The sequence below is a fragment of the Elgaria multicarinata genome, chromosome 4, assembly GCF_023053635.1.
Source record: "Elgaria multicarinata webbii isolate HBS135686 ecotype San Diego chromosome 4, rElgMul1.1.pri, whole genome shotgun sequence".
Lineage (NCBI taxonomy): Eukaryota > Metazoa > Chordata > Lepidosauria > Squamata > Anguidae > Elgaria > Elgaria multicarinata.
The window spans coordinates 109,976,121-109,988,720 of NC_086174.1; the positions used below are offsets into that span (position 1 = coordinate 109,976,121).

The 12,600-nt window shown below is 40.1% G+C and overlaps 1 protein-coding gene across 2 annotated transcripts in view; it reads left to right on the forward strand.

The window, feature by feature from the left end:
- The window catches only part of SLC17A5 (solute carrier family 17 member 5), a 28,394-nt gene extending 22,245 nt beyond the window's left edge, over positions 1-6,149 (forward strand). For both annotated transcript variants that reach the window (XM_063124952.1, XM_063124953.1), the window contains exons 10-11: positions 1,660-1,750; positions 4,219-6,149. In XM_063124952.1, the coding sequence (XP_062981022.1) occupies positions 1,660-1,750; positions 4,219-4,356 (229 nt within the window). In that variant the 3' untranslated portion in view covers positions 4,357-6,149. The remainder of the gene's footprint in view (positions 1-1,659; positions 1,751-4,218) is intronic.
- Positions 6,150-12,600: the final 6,451 nt, after the last annotated feature.

Genomic DNA, 12,600 nt, shown 5'->3' on the forward strand with positions numbered 1-12,600 from the left:
TAATTAGGGAAAAACAGAATAGCTTCACAACGTCTTTTGATTAGTAGCACTTGGACCTGTCCCTCTGGAAGCACCGGAAGCCCCATTAAACTCAGTGGAACTTATTTCTGAATAAACCTGCATAGGGTGGTACTGTTAATCTAGCGTTGCTATTTTCTGGTAACTCCACAACCACCACACAGTTTTCTGGAGCACACTACATTTGTTGGTTGAAGGTACAGTTAGAGCTACTTGCACCAGTCAGTACAGACCTAGAGAAAGTCAGGAAACACTTCTGTACAGTCCAGATGACCTATATACATCTCAAGGTGTATATTAATGCCATTGCAGTGCTTAAACATCCCTGGAGAGAACTGTGTTCTACTACTAAAGGATTTATGGAATCTTATTATACTTTTATCTGTCCTGTGAGGCTTTTAGTCTTTGGCATTTATCTTCAAAAAGTCATTAATTTTTAAGCGCTTAAGTTAGCAATGGACATATAAATGTCACGTTCCTTATTCAAAGAGTATATAATTCATATGCTGAATTAATTTAGATTTAAAATGTAAATAAGCTTCCCCAGCTGTTCACCTCCTGGTCCAAGTTTTGGCCCTTCTGCTTCAGTGCAGAGTTAAGAGCATGCAAAGAGCCTTGCTGGATCAGAGCTAGGCCCTGCCCAGCCCAGCATTCTGTTTGCACAGTGGACAACCAAATGCTCACGGAAAGCCCAGAGTAAGACATGAGCGCAACAGCACCCTCCTGTAGTGTTCTCCAGCAACTGGCAAAGAGAGCTATACTGTCATCATAACTCGCCATTGAAAGCCTTAGCCTCCATTATTTTGTCTAATCCCCTTTTTTAAAGCCATCCAAGCTGGCACCCATCACTACATGCTGCACCGAATTCCATATTTTAGCTATGAGCTGCACGAAGAAGTACTTCCTTCTATCTGTCCTGAACCTCCCACCAATCAGCTTCATGGGAAGACCCCCATTTCTAATATTATGTAGAAAACCTTCTACCTCTATTATGTAGACGTTGGAAAACTTTGCCCTATCTACTTTCCCCATACCATGCATCATTTTATATACTTCATTCACTTCCCACCTTACTTGCTTTTTTAAAAAAGATAAACATCCCCCTCCCTCCTCCAATAATACAGGGTATTGTGTAAAGTGCATGTAAAATTGGACTTGGAAGGAGACCCTCTGGTCTCTCAGTTGGAATCTCTGTGCTGAAGCCAATGTATGTCAGCAGAGTAGTGTCTCAATTTTATTTCCCTTGTAAATACTTCTTTGAGAAGCTTGTAGATGTGAGAAGCTCTTCTAATCCCCTCCAGGCAAGTGGATGAATCATGTGTGAAATTCCTTCTGGTGTCTCTTGTTTCAGTGTGTCAGGAAGACCTTGCGTGCCAACATACTTGGGCTAGTGTTGAGAATATCTAGTTTATAGTTAATGAAGTGGGCTATAGTCCTCAGACATATGCCAGAATAAATTTATTCGTCTTTAAGGTGCTAAAAGACTCTGTGCTGTTCTTGCTACTTGTATTTAATGTATCATGTGTTGGGTGTTATGAGTTGGGAATGTCCTGGCAGCAGCTGAGGAAGTTAAAAATCATATCAAAGTACTATGGACACAGTAAATTCTGTTTTCCTTATTTCTTTCTTTATTTCTTTTAGATATGCTGGTATCCTCCTTGGAATCACAAATTCATTTGCTACTATCCCGGGAATGGTGGGTCCACTCGTTGCAAAGAGCCTGACTCATAATGTAAGTCATTCTTGGTCATTTTTTAAAAGATGGAAAAGGTTGTCACATGTATCATTATTGATTAGGTCTGGTTGTTTTTATAAACAAAACCTGAGGAAGTTTTTCTCTCACTACATAATATTCATTGATATAAAACTGTAAAATATATTCAGCCATATGTCCTGTAGGAGAGAGAGTGAACCTTTATTCTGGGACTCTCTGTACTAATATCATTTTTTTATTTTTCAAAAACCATATGCTCCAATTCATTGCTTCATGAGATTTGCCATAGTAACCCTCCCAAATTCAGCAAAACAGTTTCTTGGGCCTCTTCACATCAGTCTAAAACAAAATGAGGACAACCTGTTTTTCTTGGGACGCTTCCAGATGGACAGCTCCTAGAGCTACAGACGGAAAGGCATTGGGTATCTACTATTCTGTCTCTCCCCCACCCCCTTTAAAAGGTTTTATTCTGATAAAAAAAGTCAGAAGAAGCAGTGGGAAAACCCAAGAGCATATCAAATGGGAGACTATGATGTCTGGATCCCCTGTAAAATTCCATGTTTGTGGCAGGGCAATTGCACAATAAAAGCCTTGTCTGGAAGCACTCCTTTGGACTGTAGCCTGGGTCAAGCAGATCACAAGAAAAGGGAGAGAACAGAGCCACAGTATGAAGTACTCTCTGGGACAGACCCTTGAAGAAAGAATACTCTGCCCCAAACAGAAAGTGGCCTTTTTTCCCCATCACATCATAGACACAAAACCTCTATTGCTACTAGTGAGTCTGATAAAGCGACATTAAGTTGGCATAGTTTCTGTCCAACTCAAGATGAAAATTTGGATGGCACATCTTCCCTGGCAGGTGCCTACATGGATCTCAGAAGTAGGACTGGTCTTCTCAAATTTTCACACATTCACAACTATGTCTAGAAGCTCTCCCCCCCCCCCCCTCTGATTATGGCCTTCTTGCCTCAGTTTCCTGCCTTTTCTTTGCTCTTCTCAAGCCTCATTATTCCTACAGATTCATTTTTCTCAGTCCATTGCCTACTCTGCACCCTTGCATCAGGCTCTGTGTTGCTGGGATTCCTGGACATTAGCTTTTCTACCTCGCAAAAACCTCTTCAAAGTCTTCAGACTGCCGCTGTGTGAGGTTTTAATCTCAGCCAAACTGCCCACTGTCCTTTTCTCATAGAAGCTGGGCTATAAACAGCTTTATTCCCTAAGCAACTGAACGTTTAGCCATCACTACAGCATAACTACACAGTATCAGAGGTTTCACCAGCACAATATGTATTATTCCTTTTGTTTTTATCCCATATTAGTAAACAAACCGTTGACAAATTTTCTGTGTATTCTCATGAGTCTGACCGGCTCCTTTAAACTATTATAAAACTATGTGCATTAAACCCAATATATTTTATCACCCACCAAAGAGTGTCCTTTTAGACTAGGATTTTTTTATCATTTCACTTTTGGCTTCAAAGTGTGGAGTAGTGGCTAGAGCATCAGACTATAAGTAGGAAGTGCCAGGTTCAAATCCTCACTTAGCCATGAAACTCCTTGGAGAAAGCTAGGATATCAATTAATAAATAATAAATAAATTCAATGTTATGATCTGAAATGAAAAGCAGATTAATGACTGTGGTATAGAAGTGCAACTCCTTTTGAACATTATGTAGTAATCTGTGATGTATGAGACTCCTCCCTCTTAAGAATATTGAAAATGTGAATGTTGCTGCTATGAGCGAAGTATAGATTCCTGATGGACTGGTTTGCATGTAGCATCAACCCAGATTATGGTTTGTTGTTGAATCATGGTTTGTTGTTACATGTGGCCCCCTGCACTATGGCTCTGGGTTGTTCATGGTTAACAACCCATAGCTCAACTACAAACCACTATTCAATCCATAGAGCCAGACATGGCCTGCTCATCGAGAGTTATTAAACCCATGATGAGCCATGATGCTTGTCAGGCACCACTTTGAATATGCAATTCCAATCAGGGGTTGTGGCAAGGCATGTGAACCTGGCCATTGTGGTAGTCAAGGTTAAACAACCCTTGCATAACCCTACTACTGATTGAAGGTTATGCAAGGGTTGTCTAACCTTCACATAACCCACAATGGCTGGGTTCACATGACATGGCACAACCCCTGACTGAGGTTGCATATTCCAAATTTCAGCTGGACACACCCACCACACCCTGCAGATGATTCCATTGTGTTGTGCAAACAAGGCCATTCTCAACCAGTACTCTGGATTGTCATTACATGCAATCCAGGTCAAAATTTCCAGTATGGAGAAGGGGGCTTAAAGGGATTCCCTGATGGGACTAATAGTGGTAAGGGGGAAACAGGTATTGGAAAAATAGGTGCAAAAGAGTGAAGGAAAAAATAATGTGTTAATGGAAAATATCTTTCTATAGTTAATTCTTGAGCATCGTGCTGTTACGCTTATTTATCTTTTTGTTTCTGTCTTTCTTTTGCCAGAATACTGTAGAAGAGTGGCAGATCGTGTTCTATATTGCTGGTGCCATTAACTTATTTGGAGCGATTTTCTTTGCATTATTCAGCAGTGGAGAAGTACAAGACTGGGCACTCAATGGCTACCACTTGCATAGGAACTAAAGGAATACATAGGTCTAATCACCAAGCATTACAATCATGTGGCCTGGAATGCCTTTCACATGACATCTACAAAGTCTACTGTAACTCTTCCCTGTTGGGATTAGAATATATTTCACATCTTAATATGCTGATCTTAGTAATAAGAAGTTGAAGTCTCATGCTGTGGTAGGCTCACACTATCACAGTGTCAGATACCTGGGGATGTAGCAGATTTTAATCAATGTATTAACTTTTTTAAATATTGTGTATGAATTAAATTATTGGAAAATAACGTATTGTTGAAATGCCATTAAGTAGTAGTTAAGGGAAAATGCAGAAGATTGCATATAGTAAAGGGATGTTGTTTTTGTTGTTTTTAAAAAATCCTTAAGTAAAGTTTGTTAGAACTATTGCTATTTTAGCAGTATTTATTTTCCTTGTCCTATTAATCTTAATAATCAATGGAAATTAAAAGAGGGAAAGCTATTTTGTGTGCCCTCTTAAAGTATACATTTGTCAGCTTATAACCCCTGTAAGGATTCAACAAATCATGAAAGCACATTTGCTGATTAGATTTAAGAACAAAATATGCCAAACTCTTCTATCACGTGCAGATGTTCAGACAAGAATGAATGTCTGGAAGTATGCCCTCTCAGATCCCCCCTTATTGTCCTATCAGCTATTTAGAGAAACAAATTGGCATTATCTGTGTAAAATAATATCCAAGTGATTGCAGAGCCAGGATAGAGTTGGTGAGTAGAGGAAGGCAAAGCATGTTTAATTGGCTGTTATCTAACCATCCGTTTTATTCACTCAAGAGATTTTAGTGTGTCCGCACAGGCTGTCTTCAGGGATTGGATGTGCTCATGGAATATGCATCAAAATCCTGCAGCCCTTATTCAGTGCTTGACTTGTACACTGTAGATAAGGGCTGTGTCAGCTTACTTTGGTTGTGATGGTATCTGGAATATCCAACATGGAGTTGTCTCATGTTGCATCACACCTTTTTCAAGGGAATTCTCCCAGACTTCAACATTGACAACTAACAGGAATGGAGGGAACTCACCTGCACATACCTCCTTACAGGAAAGAAAGCAAATAGGAACATTCAGGAAAAGTTTTGGAGTCTTGTTGTCGTTAGTCAGAAAAATACTTTATAAATATATAGACACTCCCACCCTGGGTTTAGTTTTCTTTCTCTACATACCAGACTGGCTGACACCTACCAAAGTATTAGCTGCCAGTAGGATGCCTAAAGCTTAAATACTGTGCCCATCAAATACTGCGGGATTTAATTCCAAGTAACATGCACGGGATTGCACTCTGAAAATTCAGATTACCGTAACACTGAAAATGTGTGCACATGTGGTAGAGGCCTACTTAAAAGCACATGGGGAGATTGAGTGGAAATGACAGGGTGGGCTATAAAGCTGAGACTTTGGAATCACTGTAAGCTGAGTACCCAAAGAAGTGGATAAAGGACCTCTTGTGAAGCTTCCAGGTGTAAAGCAAGCAGGAGGGAGGGACACTTGTCATGTTGGCTGGGAATACTGGGAGTTGAAGGCCAACACAACTGGAAGTCACCATGTCAGGGAAGGCTGCCGAACAGTGTTCCTTCCACCTACCAAAAGGGAAATATAATACATCAGCCGCTCGCTGCTCCAGTGGACCCCTGCTGCCTTCATTTCTAAGAAATGGCCGATTTTTCTCTACCGCTTTTACACACCATTTTAATGTTCATTGAAATGTTCTAATGTCATATTTTAGTCATGTTATATCTGCAATTTTTAAGTCTAATAAACTGTACTGCCATTTGGTTTGTGTTTCTTCAGCGACTTCATACAACTACAAATTGTAACATAAAAGTTGTAATTACTAATAATGGTGTGGATTTCTTGTGGGTGTGGGAGTGTTTGAAAGGGACACAGTGTTCTGTACAATTGTAGCAGAGTACTTGGCTACCAAGTCTTCATGTTTGTTAGGACTGCACTTGCAGTCCAGTTTATCTTGCATATTCAAGCCAACTGTAGCCGTTTCAGGTCCTAGAAATGGTTGTACAAAGTAGGTGGGCGCCTAACTTTTTTCTTTCTCCTAAGGATGTTTTCCTTAATTTTTTAAAAGGTCAGTGAAGAGAGATAAACATAGGGAAAACTTGCTTATTTTATCTAGTAGTAGTAGAAGAAGAAGAAACTTGCTGAACGTAGAGAAATAGCATACCAGGGAGCAGTGCTTCAAATAGCCTTATTCATGACAGGCTATTTTTCTATGTACAGGGAGTGTCACTTTTCCCATGAGGTCTATTGAAATACCCAGCCTTCCCCACATAATCATCATCAGCTATCCGAAGTGCTACAGTCCAGCAAATTATTTACCATGTGATAGTTCCTGCTAACTCTCTGCAAATTGCCCCTAGCTGAGTCTTGCAACCTGATCCTGAGGAGGTTTTTGTTTTTGTTTTGTTTTTAAAAAAGCCCTTTGGTTTCAACTTCAGGTTGCAATCTTAAAACATGCTGGCTTACTGAAGTCAATAAGACTTACTTCCAATTAAAATTGCATCCAGACTAGGGCGGGATCTACGCTACTGCTTTTATAACAGAATTGAAGTCCGCTTACAACTGTTGCAAGTGCAGAACAAACTGTTGCTGTACAAACCACACACCCTATAGCGCTAGGTGGATGGGCACCATAATTGACAACGTGCACATTGGATGAGTAGGATCAAAGTCCCTGTTTATTTTTGTGTGTGTTGTATGTATATCCTCACGTTTTGAAGCTCCACACTTGTGGCCAGATAAGCATTATATCGCCAGTATAATATGTGAGCAGCTGCTTCCTCCCCAGCTGAGTGACTTAATACTTTGCAAAAGTGAAATATTGGGGAAAAGCCCTCAAAGTATATAGTATGAACAGCAGTAATAAGTACAGGAAATGCCTTGCTTTCCATTCCCTTTTTGGCTGCATAGCCTGCCACTTTTTTAAGGGTGTCACTATGCCCAACAGTTCAGAAACTTTCTATCATGCCACCAAATTCCTAGCTGTCTCATGTCCAGTCCGTATTAAACCAGGTTAAAGATGGTGTGTGCTTTCATTGATCTGGCAAAAAAAAATTTTTTGAACACAAATAGTTTACAGAGAAAAAGTGATTTTTAAAAATTGGGTTTTCCAGTCATTCATGAGTCATATTGGAGGGGGTGCGGTGTTTTTTGGTTGTTTTTAAAGGAATTTAACTCAGGCTCAGAACAGTAACTAATATGAGCAGTTTCTGGAGTGTTAATTTGCAAGCCCAGTTGCTCTCAGAAGAGCAGCTGGCACTCTCTTTTTCTGCTGAAATGTAAACGGAATAATGAGACGAAATCTCAGGATGTTGAAAAGTATATGTGGTTTTAGTGCAAGATGAAATCTTATGCATTTCAACCCTGATCATAGGCCTTGCTCAGGGGACAGTTTTAATATATAAATGCCTACAAAGATCTCTGGAAAAAATAAGCCCCCAAGATGAATCCTGCGACCCGTCAAAATACATAGGGCTACTTCTTAGAATAAAACTGCATCTATATTTTTCAACGTCCTGAGACTTTGTCTCTTTAATCCGTTGGATCATTTTGGATGTTCTCCAGTTGTGCTTCACTCTTTTTGCTGAGTCATGATGAAACATAACTACATAGCTGTCAATTGCTTTGTCTCATACACCAGGCAAGAAAGTGACTCTGTTTAGCACTTCTGTTCCTGGCAGAGAGAAGAGACAAAGAGGGGGATTTAAAATGACTAACCACACAAAGCCGAGCTCGTGCTGGCCTCTGGAACAATCGGGAGAGGAATATCCGGACAGACGCTAAAGGAAGGCTAGCGGTATACTCCTACAACCCTTCCCCCAGCTCCGAATGAATTTTCTATAAAACAGGGAGGATCAGTCGAATTCTAACCATTTCAAAGCATTCTGTGTCAAGGTGAAAGAGATTAATCTGAAATAAAGTAACTAAAATAATCAAGGGGGAAAACACTAATAGAATCTGACTCAAAATCAAGCCTCTAATTACTTAAAAAACTACAAAGTCTTGTAGACAGATTTATTATTGCAAAAGTATTCGTAAATGTATTGGTCTTTAAGGTTCCACAAGACACTGTTGCTTTTGCTGCAACACACTCATATAGCTGCTACTTGGAGGAAAATATTTTAGTTACTAATCAGAGTTTATAACTGCTTTCTAGTGTTCGTAAACTATTTTATCTGGGGGCTCAGAAAAGGTCCCAGAGTATGTAGTAGTAGTAATAACAATACCACAATAGATTATAGATTGCATTACACTGGCAAATGAGAATGGGCTTTCTATGTCTTTAATATTGTTGGCTAGGCATTAGAATTTTGCCAGATTTTTCCAAATTTCCAGGAGCCTTGTCTTTCTTTGCACCTGGTTACCAAGTGTTTGATGTCAGAACACATCTTTACATTCATAAATCTAGAAACTTTTCGTGAATGTGTTGACAACCCTTCGCCTCAAGAGTCCGCAGCTGTATCTGAGTATACAGAACTAAATTATTTTGTTACTATGCTGTTATTGGTAGAAAGTAAAAGCTTTTTTGCATCAGTTAAAGACTTTTTAATGGGTTTGGTCCAATGTTATTGAGCCCCATTCATTTCAATGGGTATATTCTATGTAGGGCAAAAGGCAAAATGGAAGGCAAAAGGAAGAGGGGTCGACCAAGGGCAAGATGGTTGGATGATATTCTGGAGGTGACAGGCTTGACCTTGGGGGAGCTAGGGGTGGCAACGGCCGACAGAAAGCTCTGGCGTGGGCTGGTCCATGAAGTCACGAAGAGTCGGAAACGACTGAACGAATAAACAACAACAAATTCTATGTAGAACTAACATTGGATTCAACCCTACAAGTTAGCAACAGAGCTACATTGAGATTCCAATTACTTCCCATGGCAACCACCCTTGCTTCAACCTCTTTCTTCCTATAAAAGTTAGACAAAAGTTGGAGTTTAAAAAAATAAAGATCCTATCAATTCAGCTACGTGTACCTGAATCTAAGCCATTCATGGTACTGTTAAGTGCCATGGATAAGGTTGGGATAAAATTTTATTTATTTATTTATTACATTTTTATACCACCCAATAGCCAAAGCTCTCTTATCTTAACAAGAGATTTCCACTTACCTGCTGTTATTCTGAAATGGGAGTGGGGAGGGAGCTGAACAGTGTGCTTCCCCTATTCCCAGCCACCAGGCATTCAGCTTAATGTTGGCATGAAACCTATGCACATACCATTCTCTCTATGGGATCAGGAGCCCTGGAAAAGCAGAATCCAATACACCATCGTGGGTCACATGTGGCCACCACTGGCTGCCTGTGTGCCCCCCTTGGCTTGCCCGAAATTTGCTAAAATTGCCCTTAGTAAGCCTCTGTAGTTATTTGCCACAGAATTTCGACAGCAAAGAGCCATTTCCCCCTCCTTTTTGCCACCACTGCCATCACAGCAGCAAGAGCACAAACCACAGATGGGTCTGTGGGGGTGAAATTGGCCCCTGGACCACTGCCCCCAAAGCTGCTATATACCAATATTGAACTCATTCTTCAAGCATGGATCTTTATTGTATAGCCAAAAAAGCATCATCCAGACACATGAGGGTGGTTAGTGGCAGGCTTAGGGAAGCCCCAAGCTTTGCAGGAGTACAAAATATAGGGAAAGGGTTGAAAAGAAACCCATGCTCAGTAGGCATGGAATGCTGACTGACTGTTGAGGGGGAGAGGTATGGAATGGAGTACTCTGGAAGATGGCATGGATATGTGGCTGGAACCCAAACCAGGAGCACTGTTACTAATAGTGTGGGAAGAGCTTTATTGGTGTATAATTGCATGCCCATAGGTTATATGCCACTGTTTAGCTGATCATAGGTGATGTTGGGTGGAGAAATCGTACAAAATCCTGTCCACCTATCTCGCATTCAGTGTACCCTCTGGAATAGAGCTAGTCCAAACACTCTCTTGAGAAACAGGCCATAACTTATTCCAGTGGAATTTGAGAACTAATAAGGCAGTCTGCCACAGCTTGGCTTTATAATCAGCAGTTTGTTCTAACATTTGTCAAGGGAGAAGACAATTTTGTCAAGTTTTTAAGCCAATGCAAGTAGCCTTTTTCAGTGAACTTGAACTGGTGGAACCAGTCTTATGAGGCAACTCAGAGCACAAGATCTTGAATATCCTCTTCATGTGAGATGTAGCAATAGCTATAGCAAGAATAAGAAGGCGGTGAATTCCACAAGCCTCTAAAACTGTGAAGTATGCTTTCTGGCTCACTCTGGCTTCTTTCTACACCTCTTTTTGCAAGTGCTAGATATCTGTTGTATTCTTTTTCTCCTGTTCATCTTTAAAATAAGCTTCCTTTTTCATTTTTCTTCCTGGTGATCAAACTTCCTGACATTTTTGACCCAGACAGAATTAATGAAGCAGCACCTTCAAGCCGCCACACCTGTAACAGGCTTCTGGTCTTCCCTTTGATCTTTCCTCAGGGTTGAGATCTTCAGGACGCTATTGCTCCATTTCACATTATATTTTGTGAAAATTAAGCGTATTTTTGGTGAGATGCAAGGAACCTGAGTTATAAGGGTCTTTCTGCATCTTCAGGAAAACAAAGTATGCACAGGCTGCATTTTATTCTTAGTGCAAATCCCCAGCAAGAACCAATATATTGCCAATAGCATGATATTCTTCCTCTGACAGTTCCCACGCACCCACCCTGGAGTTTCACATAACCTCAGTAATGCTTACAACAACCCTGTAAAGTAGGTCAATATTGCTTCCATATTACAGATAATGGCCTGGTAGTATTTAACCCATTAAATCTGTAACTGGGCCTATAATCATACTTGGAAGTATTTGCATTACCGACATCATGATATAAAAATCATTTGCAAAGTGATTCGTGTATTTTTAGGACGTGTAGGATGTTCCCCTTCATAACAGATGTGATGTCTTGCTCATTCTCTGTGACTCTGTTTTCTAAATAAGCCCACATTGACATGGAATTATGAGGGGAGAAATCGGTTGAAAACACAAACGACAGCTGGAGAGCTAAAGTTCAGATAATGGGGATTCAACTGTATGCATAAGGTAAGTGAACAAAGGAAATCTCCTTCGGCAAACTTAATTGCAAAGCTACTGTATATACATGCAAACTTTAGATATTATAGTCCATTACAAAATCAATTGATACAATGACTGGTAGCCTAACCCAGGGGGTTGTTTTGCCCTGGTGGGGGCTACCCACAACATCAGATGGAGGAGGAACATCCTAATAAAGTCAATTGCAAATTCGGTATAATTATCCTGAGTTCCTACAAATGCTTGTGCAGTTGCATATACATTTCTATCATTTATCCTCATCCTCTGTCCCCATACTTCTACAATTCTGCTCATACTGCTTTTCTTCTTTAAGTTTTGGACAGTTTTTGGTGGCTTGGCACAATGATGCTCCCACATATAATAAGCATTTTCCTACCTTGGTCCATTTGTTATGCTGTTCTGGATTAAGAGGGCTGTTCTTTGGGATCTGTTTGTCTTCTCACTAGATGGGCCTATTTTAAAAGAAACAAACACCATTTGCATGAGATTTGCATTTCTGCTTGATTTTGATAGCTTTTTATGGCATGTAGCCACTCAGACAAGGAATAAAAATGCAAACTTAGCTAGAAAACCAGGTTCAGCAGTGTGGCTGATGTGAAAGCAGGAAAGGACCTTATCCGTAGTTGCTGGGCAATTTCCTCCCTTCCACGGGAGGCTTGTCGGGCCCCTTCCTTAGCAGCTTTTCAACATCTGGTGAAGGCTGGCCTTTTCAACATTCCTTCAATATTAGTTACATTGTCCCCTTGACTGACTGATTCTGTCAGTGATTTTATTTATTTATTTAGTATAGATGGATAGATATACTGCTGTCCATATCCCAAAAAATCTGCAAGCACATTTGCTCTGCTGTATGATGTTTAAGATTATACTTTGTTATTTAATTTTTTATTTAATTTTTATTGTATTGAAATTTTATTATATTTTTAGAGCTTTTCTATATGAAGCTGTTAATCCTCTACTTCTGGTTTTATTGTGGAATTGAGATCCAAGAACTACCCAAGGAGCACTTCCCAAGGAGCACTTCCTTTCCTGCTTTTCTGCTACATAGCCTCTAGGTGGAACTGTGGTATAGCAGAATAGCTATACCATACACAAGAGGAAATCACCCTTTTGCTTTCACAATTAAATCTCTCATTTTCC